The sequence below is a fragment of the Colias philodice genome, chromosome 16 (assembly GCF_061535455.1).
Source record: "Colias philodice isolate Cphi_HAF_F1 chromosome 16, ilColPhil1 Martin Lab GWU primary, whole genome shotgun sequence".
Classification (NCBI taxonomy): domain Eukaryota; kingdom Metazoa; phylum Arthropoda; class Insecta; order Lepidoptera; family Pieridae; genus Colias; species Colias philodice.
Window position 1 is genome coordinate 541,057 of NC_143101.1, and position 20,493 is coordinate 561,549.

At 40.9% G+C, this 20,493-nt stretch overlaps 2 protein-coding genes across 2 annotated transcripts in view; both read left to right on the plus strand.

Moving 5' to 3' along the window:
- mrn (general transcription factor IIH subunit 4 marionette) overlaps window positions 1-20,475 on the plus strand; it is a 42,704-nt gene extending 22,229 nt beyond the window's left edge. The window contains exons 10-11 of the mRNA XM_089705021.1: window positions 19,641-19,781; window positions 20,135-20,475. Coding sequence (XP_089561147.1) covers window positions 19,641-19,781; window positions 20,135-20,278 — 285 coding nt within the window. The 3' untranslated portion in view covers window positions 20,279-20,475. The remainder of the gene's footprint in view (window positions 1-19,640; window positions 19,782-20,134) is intronic.
- The window catches only part of LOC149481376 (uncharacterized), a 465,629-nt gene that overhangs the window by 348,753 nt on the left and 96,383 nt on the right, over window positions 1-20,493 (plus strand). The window lies entirely within an intron of this gene.

Below are 20,493 nucleotides of genomic sequence, written 5' to 3' on the forward strand. Positions count from 1 at the left end.
ATGTCAGCAGCTGTATATAACTACAGAGCACGTCTACGTGTATAACTAGTCTGTCTGCAGCTGTATATAACTACAGAGCACGTCTTCGTGTATAACTGGTATGTCAGCAGTTTTATATAACTACAGAGCACGTCTACGTGTATAACTCGTCTGTCAGCAGCTGTATACAACTACAGAGCACGTCTACGTGTATAACTCGTCTGTCAGCAGCTGTATACAACTACAGAGCATGTCTACGTGTATAACTGGTATGTCAGCAGCTGTATACAACTACAGAGCATGTCTACGTGTATAACTGGTATGTCAGCAGCTTTATTTAACTACAGAGCATGTCTCTGTGTATAACTGATCTGTCTGCAGCTGTATATAACTACAGAGCACGTCTACGTGTATAACTCGTCTGTCAGCAGCTGTATATAACTACAGAGCACGTCTACGTGTATAACTGGTATGTCAGCAGCTGTATATAACTACAGAGCACGTCTACGTGTATAACTAGTCTGTCTGCAGCTGTATATAACTACAGAGCATGCCTACGTGTATGACTCATCTGTCAGCACCTGTATATAACTACAGAGCATGTCTACGTGTATAACTGGTATGTCAGCAGCTTTATATAACTACAGAGCACGTCTACGTGTATAACTAGTCTGTTTGCAGCTGTATATAACTACAGAGCATGCCTACGTGTATAACTCATCTGTCTGCAGCTGTATATAACTACAGAGCACGTCTACGTGTATAACTCGTCTGTCAGCAGCTTTATATAACTACAGAGCATGTCTACGTGTATAACTGGTATGTCAGCAGCTGTATATAACAAGAGAGCACGTCTACGTGTATAACTCGTCTGTCTGCAGCTGTATATAACTACAGAGCATGCCTACGTGTATAACTAGTCTGTCTGCAGCTGTATATAACTACAGAGCACGTCTTCGTGTATAACTGGTATGTCAGCAGCTGTATATAACTACAGAGCACGTCTACGTGTATAATCGTCTGTCTGCAGCTGTATACAACTACAGAGCATGTCTACGTGTATAACTGGTATGTCAGCAGCTTTATATAACTACAGAGCACGTCTACGTGTATAACTAGTCTGTCTGCAGCTGTATATAACTACAGAGCATGCCTACGTGTATAACTCGTCTGTCAGCAGCTGTATACAACTACAGAGCTGCCTACGTGTATGACTCATCTGTCTGCAGCTATATATAACTACAGAGCATGTCTACGTGTATAACTGGTATGTCAGCAGCTGTATATAACTACAGAGCACGTCTACCTGTATAACTGGTATGTCAGCAGCTGTATATAACTACAGAGCACGTCTACGTGTATAACTAGTCTGTCTGCAGCTGTATATAACTACAGAGCACGTCTTCGTGTATAACTGGTATGTCAGCAGTTTTATATAACTACAGAGCATGTCTACGTGTATAACTCGTCTGTCTGCAGCTGTATATAACTACAGAGCACGTCTACGTGTATAACTCATCTGTCTGCAGCTGTATACAACTACAGAGCATGTCTTCGTGTATAACTGGTATGTCAGCAGCTTAATATAACTACAGAGCACGTCTACGTGTATAACTCGTCTGTTTGCAGCTGTATATAACTACAGAGCACGTCTACCTGTATAACTGGTATGTCAGCAGCTGTATATAACTACAGAGCACGTCTACGTGTATAACTAGTCTGTCTGCAGCTGTATATAACTACAGAGCACGTCTTCGTGTATAACTGGTATGTCAGCAGTTTTATATAACTACAGAGCACGTCTACGTGTATAACTCGTCTGTCAGCAGCTGTATACAACTACAGAGCATGTCTACGTGTATAACTGGTATGTCAGCAGCTGTATACAACTACAGAGCATGTCTACGTGTATAACTGGTATGTCAGCAGCTTTATTTAACTACAGAGCATGTCTCTGTGTATAACTGATCTGTCTGCAGCTGTATATAACTACAGAGCACGTCTACGTGTATAACTCGTCTGTCAGCAGCTGTATATAACTACAGAGCACGTCTACGTGTATAACTAGTCTGTCTGCAGCTGTATATAACTACAGAGCACGTCTACGTGTATAACTGGTATGTCAGCAGCTGTATATAACTACAGAGCACGTCTACGTGTATAACTAGTCTGTCAGCAGCTGTATATAACTACAGAGCATGTCTACGTGTATAACTGGTATGTCAGCAGCTGTATATTACTACAGAGCACGTCTACGTGTATAACTAGTCTGTCTGCAGCTGTATATAACTACAGAGCACGTCTTCGTGTATAACTGGTATGTCAGCAGCTTTATATAACTACAGAGCACGTCTACGTGTATAACTCGTCTGTCAGCAGCTGTATACAACTACAGAGCTGCCTACGTGTATGACTCATCTGTCTGCAGCTATATATAACTACAGAGCATGTCTACGTGTATAACTGGTATGTCAGCAGCTGTATATAACTACAGAGCACGTCTACCTGTATAACTGGTATGTCAGCAGCTGTATATAACTACAGAGCACGTCTACGTGTATAACTAGTCTGTCTGCAGCTGTATATAACTACAGAGCACGTCTTCGTGTATAACTGGTATGTCAGCAGTTTTATATAACTACAGAGCACGTCTACGTGTATAACTCGTCTGTCAGCAGCTGTATACAACTACAGAGCATGTCTACGTGTATAACTGGTATGTCAGCAGCTGTATACAACTACAGAGCATGTCTACGTGTATAACTGGTATGTCAGCAGCTTTATTTAACTACAGAGCATGTCTCTGTGTATAACTGATCTGTCTGCAGCTGTATATAACTACAGAGCACGTCTACGTGTATAACTCGTCTGTCAGCAGCTGTATATAACTACAGAGCACGTCTACGTGTATAACTAGTCTGTCTGCAGCTGTATATAACTACAGAGCACGTCTACGTGTATAACTGGTATGTCAGCAGCTGTATATAACTACAGAGCACGTCTACGTGTATAACTAGTCTGTCTGCAGCTGTATATAACTACAGAGCACGTCTACGTGTATAACTCATCTGTCTGCAGCTGTATACAACTACAGAGCATGTCTTCGTGTATAACTGGTATGTCAGCAGCTTAATATAACTACAGAGCACGTCTACGTGTATAACTCGTCTGTCAGCACCTGTATATAACTACAGAGCACGTCTACGTGTATAACTAGTCTGTCTGCAGCTGTATATAACTACAGAGCATGCCTACGTGTATAACTCGTCTGTCAGCAGCTGTTTACAACTACAGAGCATGTCTACGTGTATAACTAGTCTGTCTGCAGCTGTATATAACTACAGAGCACGTCTTCGTGTATAACTGGTATGTCAGCAGTTTTATATAACTACAGAGCACGTCTACGTGTATAACTCGTCTGTCAGCAGCTGTATATAACTACAGAGCATGCCAACGTGTATGACTCATCTGTCTGCAGCTTTATATAACTACAGAGCACGTCTACGTGTATAACTCGTCTGTCAGCAGCTGTATATAACTACAGAGCATGTCTACGTGTTTAACTGGTATGTCAGCAGCTGTATATTACTACAGAGCACGTCTACGTGTATAACTAGTCTGTCTGCAGCTGTATATAACTACAGAAAATGCCTACGTGTATAACTCGTCTGTCAGCAGCTGTTTACAACTACAGAGCATGTCTACGTGTATAACTGGTATGTCAGCAGCTGTATATAACTACAGAGCACGTCTTCGTGTATAACTGGTATGTCAGCAGCTTTATATAACTACAGAGCACGTCTACGTGTATAACTCGTCTGTCAGCAGCTTTATATAACTACAGAGCATGTCTACGTGTATAACTAGTCTGTTTGCAGCTGTATATAACTACAGAGCATGCCTACGTAGATGACTCATCTGTCTGCAGCTTTATATAACTACAGAGCACGTCTACGTGTATAACTCGTCTGTCAGCAGCTGTATATAACTACAGAGCATGTCTACGTGTATAACTGGTATGTCAGCAGCTGTATATTACTACAGAGCACGTCTACGTGTATAACTAGTCTGTCTGCAGCTGTATATAACTACAGAGCACGTCTTCGTGTATAACTGGTATGTCAGCAGCTTTATATAACTACAGAGCACGTCTACGTGTATAACTCGTCTGTCAGCAGCTGTATACAACTACAGAGCTGCCTACGTGTATGACTCATCTGTTTGCAGCTATATATAACTACAGAGCATGTCTACGTGTATAACTGGTATGTCAGCAGCTGTATATAACTACAGAGCACGTCTACCTGTATAACTGGTATGTCAGCAGCTGTATATAACTACAGAGCACGTCTACGTGTATAACTAGTCTGTCTGCAGCTGTATATAACTACAGAGCACGTCTTCGTGTATAACTGGTATGTCAGCAGTTTTATATAACTACAGAGCACGTCTACGTGTATAACTCGTCTGTCAGCAGCTGTATACAACTACAGAGCACGTCTACGTGTATAACTCGTCTGTCAGCAGCTGTATACAACTACAGAGCATGTCTACGTGTATAACTGGTATGTCAGCAGCTGTATACAACTACAGAGCATGTCTACGTGTATAACTGGTATGTCAGCAGCTTTATTTAACTACTAGCAATGCCCTGCGGTTTCACCCGCATAGATAGCGATATCTTTACAGTGAAAAGTCTACTATAGGTCGGACATGAAAATCACCTTTACCCCGTCCCGCACTACGGCCTTTTTTTTTTTGTTTTAGTGGGGAAATCTTTCATAGATACCCACGGCCTCCAGGGGAGGGGCCGTGGGTTATGTCGGATTCCTACCGACCAAAACCCCACTGTGTTCCGTCAAGACGCATATTGGTAGAATTCCTCCGTGACCCCCGCACTACGGCCTGCTCGAACAGTATACCTACTATTTTCTGTAGATTGACACTTTTAAATTCGTTATATCTTTTGAATGGAATATCCAATTCTTTTCATTTAAAAAGTATTTTGCTGGTATTGAAACAGTCTATAATAAAACATCATTTAATGGGATAAGGATTAATATATATGTGTATGGATAACATGGTTTGATTACTGTCGGCAATTCTATTTACTTTGAAAACGTAAAAAAGTTGTTGTAGTAACATAACTACTGAAGATGGACATATGGTATCGCGGACTTTCTTGTAGATATTGATCCATTCTATAATACTGTAGAACATTTTTTTGTTCTATCTTCAATAGATTCCGCAGCGCACGCGATGACAGAAGTTTTATTGAGGATTTTTTTACACCTTCAGTTACATTATTGCATTTTTGGTAAGGATCTCTAATTTTTTTGAAAATGCAATATAGCCTATTTTGCTCAGTAAAGATGCAGCTTTCTAATGGTGAAAGAATTTTTGAAATCGGTCCAGTAGTTTTTGCGTGAAAACCATACATACATACATACATACTTACATACATACTTACAAACTTTTCCTCTTTATAATATTAGTATAGACAGAGCATGTCTCTGTGTATAACTGATCTGTCTGCAGCTGTATATAACTACAGAGCACGTCTACGTGTATAACTCGTCTGTCAGCAGCTGTATATAACTACAGAGCACGTCTACGTGTATAACTGGTATGTCAGCAGCTGTATATAACTACAGAGCACGTCTACGTGTATAACTAGTCTGTCTGCAGCTGTATATAACTACAGAGCACGTCTACGTGTATAACTCATCTGTCTGCAGCTGTATACAACTACAGAGCATGTCTTCGTGTATAACTGGTATGTCAGCAGCTTAATATAACTACAGAGCACGTCTACGTGTATAACTCGTCTGTTTGCAGCTGTATATAACTACAGAGCATGCCTACGTGTATGACTCATCTGTCTGCAGCTATATATAACTACAGAGCATGTCTACGTGTATAACTGGTATGTCAGCAGCTGTATATAACTACAGAGCACGTCTACGTGTATAACTCGTCTGTCTGCAGCTGTATATAACTACAGAGCACGTCTTCGTGTATAACTCGTCTGTCAGCAGCTTTATATAACTACAGAGCATGTCTACGTGTATAACTGGTATGTCAGCAGCTGTATATAACAAGAGAGCACGTCTACGTGTATAACTCGTCTGTCTGCAGCTGTATATAACTACAGAGCATGCCTACGTGTATGACTCATCTGTCTGCAGCTATATATAACTACAGAGCATGTCTACGTGTATAACTAGTCTGTTTGCAGCTATATATAACTACAGAGCATGTCTACGTGTATAACTGGTATGTTAGCAGCTTTATATAACTCCAGAGCACGTCTACGTGTATAACTCGTCTGTCAGCAGCTGTATATAACTACAGAGCACGTCTACGTGTATAACTCATCTGTCTGCAGCTGTATACAACTACAGAGCATGTCTTCGTGTATAACTGGTATGTCAGCAGCTTAATATAACTACAGAGCACGTCTACGTGTATAACTCGTCTGTTTGCAGCTGTATATAACTACAGAGCACGTCTACCTGTATAACTGGTATGTCAGCAGCTGTATATAACTACAGAGCACGTCTACGTGTATAACTAGTCTGTCTGCAGCTGTATATAACTACAGAGCACGTCTTCGTGTATAACTGGTATGTCAGCAGTTTTATATAACTACAGAGCACGTCTACGTGTATAACTCGTCTGTCAGCAGCTGTATACAACTACAGAGCATGTCTACGTGTATAACTGGTATGTCAGCAGCTGTATACAACTACAGAGCATGTCTACGTGTATAACTGGTATGTCAGCAGCTTTATTTAACTACAGAGCATGTCTCTGTGTATAACTGATCTGTCTGCAGCTGTATATAACTACAGAGCACGTCTACGTGTATAACTCGTCTGTCAGCAGCTGTATATAACTACAGAGCACGTCTACGTGTATAACTAGTCTGTCTGCAGCTGTATATAACTACAGAGCACGTCTACGTGTATAACTGGTATGTCAGCAGCTGTATATAACTACAGAGCACGTCTACGTGTATAACTAGTCTGTCAGCAGCTGTATATAACTACAGAGCATGTCTACGTGTATAACTGGTATGTCAGCAGCTGTATATTACTACAGAGCACGTCTACGTGTATAACTAGTCTGTCTGCAGCTGTATATAACTACAGAGCACGTCTTCGTGTATAACTGGTATGTCAGCAGCTTTATATAACTACAGAGCACGTCTACGTGTATAACTCGTCTGTCAGCAGCTGTATACAACTACAGAGCTGCCTACGTGTATGACTCATCTGTCTGCAGCTATATATAACTACAGAGCATGTCTACGTGTATAACTGGTATGTCAGCAGCTGTATATAACTACAGAGCACGTCTACCTGTATAACTGGTATGTCAGCAGCTGTATATAACTACAGAGCACGTCTACGTGTATAACTAGTCTGTCTGCAGCTGTATATAACTACAGAGCACGTCTTCGTGTATAACTGGTATGTCAGCAGTTTTATATAACTACAGAGCACGTCTACGTGTATAACTCGTCTGTCAGCAGCTGTATACAACTACAGAGCATGTCTACGTGTATAACTGGTATGTCAGCAGCTGTATACAACTACAGAGCATGTCTACGTGTATAACTGGTATGTCAGCAGCTTTATTTAACTACAGAGCATGTCTCTGTGTATAACTGATCTGTCTGCAGCTGTATATAACTACAGAGCACGTCTACGTGTATAACTCGTCTGTCAGCAGCTGTATATAACTACAGAGCACGTCTACGTGTATAACTAGTCTGTCTGCAGCTGTATATAACTACAGAGCACGTCTACGTGTATAACTGGTATGTCAGCAGCTGTATATAACTACAGAGCACGTCTACGTGTATAACTAGTCTGTCTGCAGCTGTATATAACTACAGAGCACGTCTACGTGTATAACTCATCTGTCTGCAGCTGTATACAACTACAGAGCATGTCTTCGTGTATAACTGGTATGTCAGCAGCTTAATATAACTACAGAGCACGTCTACGTGTATAACTCGTCTGTCAGCACCTGTATATAACTACAGAGCACGTCTACGTGTATAACTAGTCTGTCTGCAGCTGTATATAACTACAGAGCATGCCTACGTGTATAACTCGTCTGTCAGCAGCTGTTTACAACTACAGAGCATGTCTACGTGTATAACTAGTCTGTCTGCAGCTGTATATAACTACAGAGCACGTCTTCGTGTATAACTGGTATGTCAGCAGTTTTATATAACTACAGAGCACGTCTACGTGTATAACTCGTCTGTCAGCAGCTGTATACAACTACAGAGCATGTCTACGTGTATAACTGGTATGTCAGCAGCTGTATACAACTACAGAGCATGTCTACGTGTATAACTGGTATGTCAGCAGCTTTATTTAACTACAGAGCATGTCTCTGTGTATAACTGATCTGTCTGCAGCTGTATATAACTACAGAGCACGTCTACGTGTATAACTCGTCTGTCAGCAGCTGTATATAACTACAGAGCACGTCTACGTGTATAACTAGTCTGTCTGCAGCTGTATATAACTACAGAGCACGTCTACGTGTATAACTGGTATGTCAGCAGCTGTATATAACTACAGAGCACGTCTACGTGTATAACTAGTCTGTCTGCAGCTGTATATAACTACAGAGCACGTCTACGTGTATGACTCATCTGTCTGCAGCTATATATAACTACAGAGCATGTCTACGTGTATAACTGGTATGTCAGCAGCTGTATATAACTACAGAGCACGTCTACGTGTATAACTCATCTGTCTGCAGCTGTATACAACTACAGAGCATGTCTTCGTGTATAACTGGTATGTCAGCAGCTTAATATAACTACAGAGCACGTCTACGTGTATAACTCGTCTGTTTGCAGCTGTATATAACTACAGAGCATGCCTACGTGTATGACTCATCTGTCTGCAGCTATATATAACTACAGAGCATGTCTACGTGTATAACTGGTATGTCAGCAGCTGTATATAACTACAGAGCATGTCTTCGTGTATAACTGGTATGTCAGCAGCTTAATATAACTACAGAGCACGTCTACGTGTATAACTCGTCTGTTTGCAGCTGTATATAACTACAGAGCACGTCTACCTGTATAACTGGTATGTCAGCAGCTGTATATAACTACAGAGCACGTCTACGTGTATAACTAGTCTGTCTGCAGCTGTATATAACTACAGAGCACGTCTACGTGTATAACTGGTATGTCAGCAGCTGTATATAACTACAGAGCACGTCTACGTGTATAACTAGTCTGTCTGCAGCTGTATATAACTACAGAGCACGTCTACGTGTATAACTCATCTGTCTGCAGCTGTATACAACTACAGAGCATGTCTTCGTGTATAACTGGTATGTCAGCAGCTTAATATAACTACAGAGCATGCCTACGTGTATGACTCATCTGTCTGCAGCTATATATAACTACAGAGCATGCCTACGTGTATGACTCATCTGTCTGCAGCTATATATAACTACAGAGCATGTCTACGTGTATAACTGGTATGTCAGCAGCTTAATATAACTACAGAGCACGTCTACGTGTATAACTCGTCTGTTTGCAGCTGTATATAACTACAGAGCACGTCTACCTGTATAACTGGTATGTCAGCAGCTGTATATAACTACAGAGCACGTCTACGTGTATAACTAGTCTGTCTGCAGCTGTATATAACTACAGAGCACGTCTACGTGTATAACTGGTATGTCAGCAGCTGTATATAACTACAGAGCACGTCTACGTGTATAACTAGTCTGTCTGCAGCTGTATATAACTACAGAGCACGTCTACGTGTATAACTCATCTGTCTGCAGCTGTATACAACTACAGAGCATGTCTTCGTGTATAACTGGTATGTCAGCAGCTTAATATAACTACAGAGCATGCCTACGTGTATGACTCATCTGTCTGCAGCTATATATAACTACAGAGCATGCCTACGTGTATGACTCATCTGTCTGCAGCTATATATAACTACAGAGCATGTCTACGTGTATAACTGGTATGTCAGCAGCTGTATATAACTACAGAGCACGTCTACGTGTATAACTCGTCTGTCAGCAGCTTTATATAACTACAGAGCACGTCTACGTGTATAACTCGTCTGTCAGCAGCTGTATATAACTACAGAGCACGTCTACGTGTATAACTAGTCTGTCTGCAGCTGTATATAACTACAGAGCACGTCTTCGTGTATAACTGGTATGTCAGCAGTTTTATATAACTACAGAGCACGTCTACGTGTATAACTCGTCTGTCAGCAGCTGTATACAACTACAGAGCATGTCTACGTGTATAACTGGTATGTCAGCAGCTGTATACAACTACAGAGCATGTCTACGTGTATAACTGGTATGTCAGCAGCTTTATTTAACTACAGAGCATGTCTCTGTGTATAACTGATCTGTCTGCAGCTGTATATAACTACAGAGCACGTCTACGTGTATAACTCGTCTGTCAGCAGCTGTATATAACTACAGAGCACGTCTACGTGTATAACTAGTCTGTCTGCAGCTGTATATAACTACAGAGCACGTCTACGTGTATAACTGGTATGTCAGCAGCTGTATATAACTACAGAGCACGTCTACGTGTATAACTAGTCTGTCAGCAGCTGTATATAACTACAGAGCATGTCTACGTGTATAACTGGTATGTCAGCAGCTGTATATTACTACAGAGCACGTCTACGTGTATAACTAGTCTGTCTGCAGCTGTATATAACTACAGAGCACGTCTTCGTGTATAACTGGTATGTCAGCAGCTTTATATAACTACAGAGCACGTCTACGTGTATAACTCGTCTGTCAGCAGCTGTATACAACTACAGAGCTGCCTACGTGTATGACTCATCTGTCTGCAGCTATATATAACTACAGAGCATGTCTACGTGTATAACTGGTATGTCAGCAGCTGTATATAACTACAGAGCACGTCTACCTGTATAACTGGTATGTCAGCAGCTGTATATAACTACAGAGCACGTCTACGTGTATAACTAGTCTGTCTGCAGCTGTATATAACTACAGAGCACGTCTTCGTGTATAACTGGTATGTCAGCAGTTTTATATAACTACAGAGCACGTCTACGTGTATAACTCGTCTGTCAGCAGCTGTATACAACTACAGAGCATGTCTCTGTGTATAACTGATCTGTCAGCAGCTGTATATTACTACAGAGCACGTCTACGTGTATAACTAGTCTGTCTGCAGCTGTATATAACTACAGAGCACGTCTTCGTGTATAACTGGTATGTCAGCAGCTTTATATAACTACAGAGCACGTCTACGTGTATAACTCGTCTGTCAGCAGCTGTATACAACTACAGAGCATGTCTACGTGTATAACTGGTATGTTAGCAGCTGTATATAACTACAGAGCACGTCTACGTGTATAACTCGTCTGTCAGCAGCTTTATTTAACTACAGAGCATGTCTCTGTGTATAACTGATCTGTCAGCAGCTGTATATAACTACAGAGCACGTCTACGTGTATAACTCGTCTGTCAGCAGCTGTATATAACAACAGAGCACGTCTACGTGTATAACTCGTCTGTCTGCAGCTGTATATAACTACAGAGCATGCCAACGTGTATGACTCATCTGTCTGCAGCTTTATATAACTACAGAGCACGTCTACGTGTATAACTCGTCTGTCAGCAGCTGTATATAACTACAGAGCATGTCTACGTGTTTAACTGGTATGTCAGCAGCTGTATATTACTACAGAGCACGTCTACGTGTATAACTAGTCTGTCTGCAGCTGTATATAACTACAGAGCACGTCTACGTGTATAACTAGTCTGTCTGCAGCTGTATATAACTACAGAGCACGTCTACGTGTATAACTCGTCTGTCAGCAGCTGTATACAACTACAGAGCATGTCTACGTGTATAACTGGTATGTCAGCAGCTGTATACAACTACAGAGCATGTCTACGTGTATAACTGGTATGTCAGCAGCTTTATATAACTACAGAGCACGTCTACGTGTATAACTCGTCTGTAAGCAGCTGTATATAACTACAGAGCACGTCTACGTGTATAACTAGTCTGTCTGGAGCTGTATATAACTTCAGAGCATGCCTACGTGTATAACTCGTCTGTCAGCAGCTGTTTACAACTACAGAGCATGTCTACGTGTATAACTGGTATGTCAGCAGCTTTATATAACTACAGAGCACGTCTACGTGTATAACTGGTATGTCTACGTGTATAACTAGTCTGTTTGCAGCTGTATATAACTACAGAGCATGCCTACGTAGATGACTCATCTGTCTGCAGCTTTATATAACTACAGAGCACGTCTACGTGTATAACTGGTATGTCAGCGTCTACGTCTACGTGTATAACTCGTCTGTCAGCAGCTGTATACAACTACAGAGCATGTCTACGTGTATAACTGGTATGTCAGCAGCTGTATATAACTACAGAGCACGTCTACGTGTATAACTAGTCTGTCTGCAGCTGTATATAACTACAGAGCACGTCTACGTGTATAACTCGTCTGTCTGCAGCTGTATATAACTACAGAGCATGCCTACGTGTATGACTCATCTGTCTGCAGCTGTATACAACTACAGAGCATGTCTTCGTGTATAACTGGTATGTCAGCAGCTTTATATAACTACAGAGCTCGTCTACGTGTATAACAGGTATGTCAGCAGCTTTATTTAACTACAGAGCATGTCTCTGTATATAACTGATCTGTCTGCAGCTGTATATAACTACAGAGCACGTCTACGTGTATAACTCGTCTGTCAGCAGCTGTAATTAACTACAGAGCACGTCTACGTGTATAACTGGTATGTCAGCATTTTTATATAACTACAGAGCACGTCTACGTGTATAACTCGTCTGTCAGCAGCTGTATATAACTACAGTTCATGTCTACGTGTATAATTGGTATGTCAGCAGCTGTATATAACTACAGAGCACGTCTACGTGTGTAACTGGTATGTCAGCAGCTGTATACAACTACAGAGCATGTCTACGTGTATAACTGGTATGTCAGCAGCTTTATTTAACTACAGAGCATGTCTTCGTGTATAACTGGTATGTCAGCAGCTTAATATAACTACAGAGCACGTCTACGTGTATAACTCGTCTGTTTGCAGCTGTATATAACTACAGAGCATGCCTACGTGTATGACTCATCTGTCTGCAGCTATATATAACTACAGAGTATGTCTCTGTGTATAACTGATCTGTCAGCAGCTGTATATAACTACAGAGCATGTCTACGTGTATAACTAGTCTGTTTGCAGCTGTATATAACTACAGAGCATGCCTACGTAGATGACTCATCTGTCTGCAGCTTTATATAACTACAGAGCACGTCTACGTGTATAACTCGTCCGTCAGCAGCTGTATATAATTACAGAGCATGTCTACGTGTATAACTTGTATGTCAGCAGCTGTATATTACTACAGAGCACGTCTACGTGTATAACTAGTCTGTCTGCAGCTGTATATAACTACAGAGCACGTCTTCGTGTATAACTGGTATGTCAGCAGCTTTATATAACTACAGAGCACGTCTACGTGTATAACTCGTCTGTCAGCAGCTGTATACAACTACAGAGCATGTCTACGTGTATAACTGGTATGTTAGCAGCTGTATATAACTACAGAGCACGTCTACGTGTATAACTCGTCTGTCAGCAGCTTTATTTAACTACAGAGCATGTCTCTGTGTATAACTGATCTGTCAGCAGCTGTATATAACTACAGAGCACGTCTACGTGTATAACTCGTCTGTCAGCAGCTGTATATAACAACAGAGCACGTCTACGTAGATGACTCATCTGTCTGCAGCTTTATATAACTACAGAGCACGTCTACGTGTATAACTCGTCCGTCAGCAGCTGTATATAATTACAGAGCATGTCTACGTGTATAACTTGTATGTCAGCAGCTGTATATTACTACAGAGCACGTCTACGTGTATAACTAGTCTGTCTGCAGCTGTATATAACTACAGAGCACGTCTTCGTGTATAACTGGTATGTCAGCAGCTTTATATAACTACAGAGCACGTCTACGTGTATAACTCGTCTGTCAGCAGCTGTATACAACTACAGAGCTGCCTACGTGTATGACTCATCTGTCTGCAGCTATATATAACTACAGAGCATGTCTACGTGTATAACTGGTATGTCAGCAGCTGTATATAACTACAGAGCACGTCTTCGTGTATAACTGGTATGTCAGCAGTTTTATATAACTACAGAGCACGTCTACGTGTATAACTCGTCTGTCAGCAGCTGTATACAACTACAGAGCATGTCTACGTGTATAACTGGTATGTCAGCAGCTGTTTACAACTACAGAGCATGTCTACGTGTATAACTGGTATGTCAGCAGCTTTATATAACTACAGAGCACGTCTCTGTGTATAACTGATCTGTCAGCAGCTGTATATAACTACAGAGCACGTCTACGTGTATAACTAGTCTGTCTGCAGCTGTATACAACTACAGAGCATGTCTACGTGTATAACTGGTATGTCAGCAGCTTTATATAACTACAGAGCACGTCTACGTGTATAACTGGTATGTCAGCAGCTTTATATAACTACAGAGCACGTCTACGTGTATAACTAGTCTGTCTGCAGCTGTATATAACTACAGAGCACGTCTACGTGTATAACTCGTCTGTCTGCAGCTGTATATAACTACAGAGCACGTCTACGTGTATAATTCGTCTGTCTGCAGCTGTATATAACTACAGAGCATGTCTACGTGTATAACTAGTCTGTTTGCAGCTGTATATAACTACAGAGCATGCCTACGTGTATAACTCATCTGTCAGCACCTGTATATAACTACAGAGCACGTCTACGTGTATAACTAGTCTGTCTGCAGCTGTATATAACTACAGAGCATGCCTACGTGTATAACTCGTCTGTCAGCAGCTGTTTACAACTACAGAGCATGTCTACGTGTATAACTGGTATGTCAGCAGCTTTATATAACTACAGAGCATGTCTTCGTGTATAACTGGTATGTCAGCAGCTGTATATAACAACAGAGCACGTCTACGTGTATAACTCGTCTGTCTGCAGCTGTATATAACTACAGAGCATGCCTACGTGTATGACTCATCTGTCTGCAGCTATATATAACTACAGAGCATGTCTACGTGTATAACTAGTCTGTTTGCAGTTGTATATAACTACAGAGCATGCCTACGTGTATGACTCATCTGTCTGCAGCTATATATAACTACAGAGCATGTCTACGTGTATAACTGGTATGTCAGCAGCTGTATATAACTACAGAGCACGTCTACGTGTATAACTCGTCTGTCAGCAGCTGTATACAATTACAGAGCATGTCTACGTGTATAACTGGTATGTCAGCAGCTGTATATAACTACAGAGCACGTCTACGTGTATAACTAGTCTGTCTGCAGCTGTATATAACTACAGAGCACGTCTACGTGTATAACTAATCTGTCTGCAGCTGTATACAACTACAGAGCATGTCTACGTGTATAACTGGTATGTCAGCAGCTGTATATAACTACAGAGCACGTCTACGTGTATAACTCGTCTGTCAGCAGCTGTATACAATTACAGAGCATGCCTACGTGTATGACTCATCTGTCTGCAGCTATATATAACTACAGAGCATGTCTACGTGTATAACTGGTATGTTAGCAGCTTTATATAACTACAGAGCACGTCTACGTGTATAACTCGTCTGTCAGCAGCTGTATACAACTACAGAGCATGTCTTCGTGTATAACTGGTATGTCAGCAGCTTTATATAACTACAGAGCACGTCTACGTGTATAACTAGTCTGTCTGCAGCTGTATATAACTACAGAGCACGTCTACGTGTATAACTCGTCTGTCTGCAGCTGTATATAACTACAGAGCACGTCTACGTGTATAACTAATCTGTCTGCAGCTGTATACAACTACAGAGCATGTCTACGTGTATAACTGGTATGTCAGCAGCTGTATATAACTACAGAGCACGTCTACGTGTATAACTAGTCTGTCTGCAGCTGTATACAACTACAGAGCATGTCTACGTGTATAACTGGTATGTCAGCAGCTTTATATAACTACAGAGCACGTCTACGTGTATAACTGGTATGTCAGCAGCTTTATATAACTACAGAGCACGTCTACGTGTATAACTAGTCTGTCTGCAGCTGTATACAACTACAGAGCATGTCTACGTGTATAACTGGTATGTCAGCAGCTGTATATAACTACAGAGCACGTCTACGTGTATAACTAGTCTGTCTGCAGCTGTATATAACTACAGAGCACGTCTACGTGTATAACTCGTCTGTCTGCAGCTGTATATAACTACAGAGCACGTCTACGTGTATAATTCGTCTGTCTGCAGCTGTATATAACTACAGAGCATGTCTACGTGTATAACTAGTCTGTTTGCAGCTGTATATAACTACAGAGCATGCCTACGTGTATAACTCATCTGTCAGCACCTGTATATAACTACAGAGCACGTCTACGTGTATAACTAGTCTGTCTGCAGCTGTATATAACTACAGAGCATAACTACGTGTATAACTCGTCTGTCAGCAGCTGTTTACAACTACAGAGCATGTCTACGTGTATAACTGGTATGTCAGCAGCTTTATTTAACTACAGAGCATGTCTCTGTATATAACTGATCTGTCTGCAGCTGTATATAACTACAGAGCACGTCTACGTGTATAACTCGTCTGTCAGCAGCTGTATATAACTACAGAGCACGTCTACGTGTATAACTCGTCTGTCTGCAGCTGTATATAACTTCAGAGCATGCCTACGTGTATAACTCGTCTGTCAGCAGCTGTTTACAACTACAGAGCATGTCTACGTGTATAACTGGTATGTCAGCAGCTTTATATAACTACAGAGCTCGTCTACGTGTATAACTGGTATGTCAGCAGCTTTATTTAACTACAGAGCATGTCTCTGTATATAACTGATCTGTCTGCAGCTGTATATAACTACAGAGCACGTCTACGTGTATAACTCGTCTGTCAGCAGCTGTAATTAACTACAGAGCACGTCTACGTGTATAACTGGTATGTCAGCATTTTTATATAACTACAGAGCACGTCTACGTGTATAACTCGTCTGTCAGCAGCTGTATATAACTACAGTTCATGTCTACGTGTATAATTGGTATGTCAGCAGCTGTATATAACTACAGAGCACGTCTACGTGTGTAACTGGTATGTCAGCAGCTTTATATAACTACAGAGCATGTCTACGTGTATAACTCGTCTGTCAGCAGCTGTATATAACTACAGAGCATGTCTACATGTATAACTCGTCTGTCAGCAGCTTTATATAACTACAGAGCACGTCTACGTGTATAACTCGTCTGTCAGCAGCTGTATACAACTACAGAGCATGTCTACGTGTATAACTGGTATGTCAGCAGCTGTATATAACTACAGAGCACGTCTACGTGTATAACTAGTCTGTCTGCAGCTGTATACAACTACAAAGCATGTCTACGTGTATAACTGGTATGTCAGCAGCTTTATATAACTACAGAGCACGTCTACGTGTATAACTCGTCTGTCAGCAGCTGTATATAACTACAGAGCACGTCTACGTGTATAACTAGTCTGTCTGCAGCTGTATATAACTTCAGAGCATGCCTACGTGTATAACTCGTCTGTCAGCAGCTGTTTACAACTACAGAGCATGTCTACGTGTATAACTGGTATGTCAGCAGCTTTATATAACTACAGAGCACGTCTACGTGTATAACTGGTATGTCAGCAGCTTTATTTAACTACAGAGCATGTCTCTGTATATTACTGATCTGTCTGCAGCTGTATATTACTACAGAGCACGTCTACGTGTATAACTGGTATGTCAGCATTTTTATATAACTACAGAGCACGTCTACGTGTATAACTCGTCTTTCAGCAGCTGTATATAACTACAGAGCACGTCTACGTGTATAACTCGTCTGTCAGCAGCTGTATACAACTACAGAGCATGTCTTCGTGTATAACTGGTATGTCAGCAGCTTTATATAATTACAGAGCACGTCTACGTGTATAACTCGTCTGTCAGCAGCTTTATATAACTACAGAGCATGTCTACGTGTATAACTCGTCCGTCAGCAGCTGTATACAACTACAGAGCATGTCTACGTGTATAACTGGTATGTCAGCAGCTGTATATAACTACAGAGCACGTCTACGTGTATAACTCGTCTGTCAGCAGCTGTATATAACTACAGATCATGTCTACGTGTATAACTGGTATGTCAGCAGCTTTATATAACTACAGAGCACGTCTACGTGTATAACTCGTCTGTCAGCAGCTGTATATAACTACAGAGCATGTCTACATGTATAACTGGTATGTCAGCAGCTGTATATAACTACAGAGCACGTCTACGTGTATAACTAGTCTGTCTGCAGCTGTATACAACTACAAAGCATGTCTACGTGTATAACTGGTATGTCAGCAGCTTTATATAACTACAGAGCACGTCTACGTGTATAACTCGTCTGTCAGCAGCTGTATATAACTACAGAGCACGTCTACGTGTATAACTAGTCTGTCTGCAGCTGTATATAACTTCAGAGCATGCCTACGTGTATAACTCGTCTGTCAGCAGCTGTTTACAACTACAGAGCATGTCTACGTGTATAACTGGTATGTCAGCAGCTTTATATAACTACAGAGCACGTCTACGTGTATAACTGGTATGTCAGCAGCTTTATTTAACTACAGAGCATGTCTCTGTATATTACTGATCTGTCTGCAGCTGTATATTACTACAGAGCACGTCTACGTGTATAACTCGTCTGTCAGCAGCTGTAATTAACTACAGAGCACGTCTACGTGTATAACTGGTATGTCAGCATTTTTATATAACTACAGAGCACGTCTACGTGTATAACTCGTCTTTCAGCAGCTGTATATAACTACAGAGCACGTCTACGTGTATAACTCGTCTGTCAGCAGCTGTATACAACTACAGAGCATGTCTTCGTGTATAACTGGTATGTCAGCAGCTTTATATAATTACAGAGCACGTCTACGTGTATAACTCGTCTGTCAGCAGCTTTATATAACTACAGAGCACGTCTACGTGTATAACTCGTCCGTCAGCAGCTGTATACAACTACAGAGCATGTCTACGTGTATAACTGGTATGTCAGCAGCTGTATATAACTACAGAGCACGTCTACGTGTATAACTCGTCTGTCAGCAGCTGTATATAACTACAGATCATGTCTACGTGTATAACTGGTATGTCAGCAGCTTTATATAACTACAGAGCACGTCTACGTGTATAACTCGTCTGTCAGCAGCTGTATATAACTACAGAGCATGTCTACATGTATAACTGGTATGTCAGCAGCTGTATACAACTACAGTGCATGTGTACGTGCATAACTGGTATGTCAGCAGCTGCATATACTTACAGAGCATGTATAACTGATATGTCAGCAACTGTATATAACTACAGAGCATGGCTTCATGTATAAATATTTCGTCTTCTGCCATAAATTTGTAGTCTCCATTTGCTGCTGTGCATCAGCATTTACTCTTATAAATAACTGGTATATTCATCCCTTTTATAAGAATATGATATTTGTCTGTTAATTTAAAATTAGTGTCTCTTTATTTTAGATGTTAAAAACGGAATCGGGTGGGATAAGAACAACGTCAGTGCTTCCCCCCACTGTGGTGGATCAAGTTAGGTTATGGGAAAGCGAGAGGAACAGATTCACGTATACCGATGGCGTGGTGTATAACCAGTTTTTGTCGCAGGTGAGGGGCAAATTTATAAGTTTACTTGTTCATTTAAATTTTCGATTATGTTTAACATCTGGCAAATTAAATTTTCATAAAATTTTACCTTAACGAAAACTGTTGATCTGGATGAAGTTTACATTGCAGGGATAACGGCTTTTTATGTTTTAGCGTTTAATTTACCCTTAAGTCTTATGTGCCTCTTGATGATAAAAAACATAATTAATTTCTTTATTCAATAAGTTTAGTTATTTTTTATGATCTTCAATGTTTGCAATCTTACGAACATCTTAATCATACATGTCCCTGAAATAGGTTTTGTATTTTGTGAGTTTTTCGCCATAAATTTTTAAATAAATCTTCAATTCCAGGCCGACTTCGTAGTACTGCGTGATTACGCTAAACAACAGGGCGTGTTGAGTTGGCAAAATGAACGAACTCGTACTATGGTGGTCACCAAGCCGGGACATGATGATGTCAAGAAGTTCTGGAAACGATACTCTAAGAGCTCGTAGAATCATATACAGATCCCATATAGAGTGAAATACAGTGGGATTCAATAAGATTCAGAGATGAGATGGTATTGAAAAGAGAAATGAAATGCCTGGAGTAGCTACTTATCCAATTTCGACGAAAGTTGTTGAAGTTTGAAGTGGTTTATAGTTTGTAAGAATATCTGTAAAGACTGTTGTAAATAAAGAGTTATGTTTTATTTGGTTTTTCTTTATTT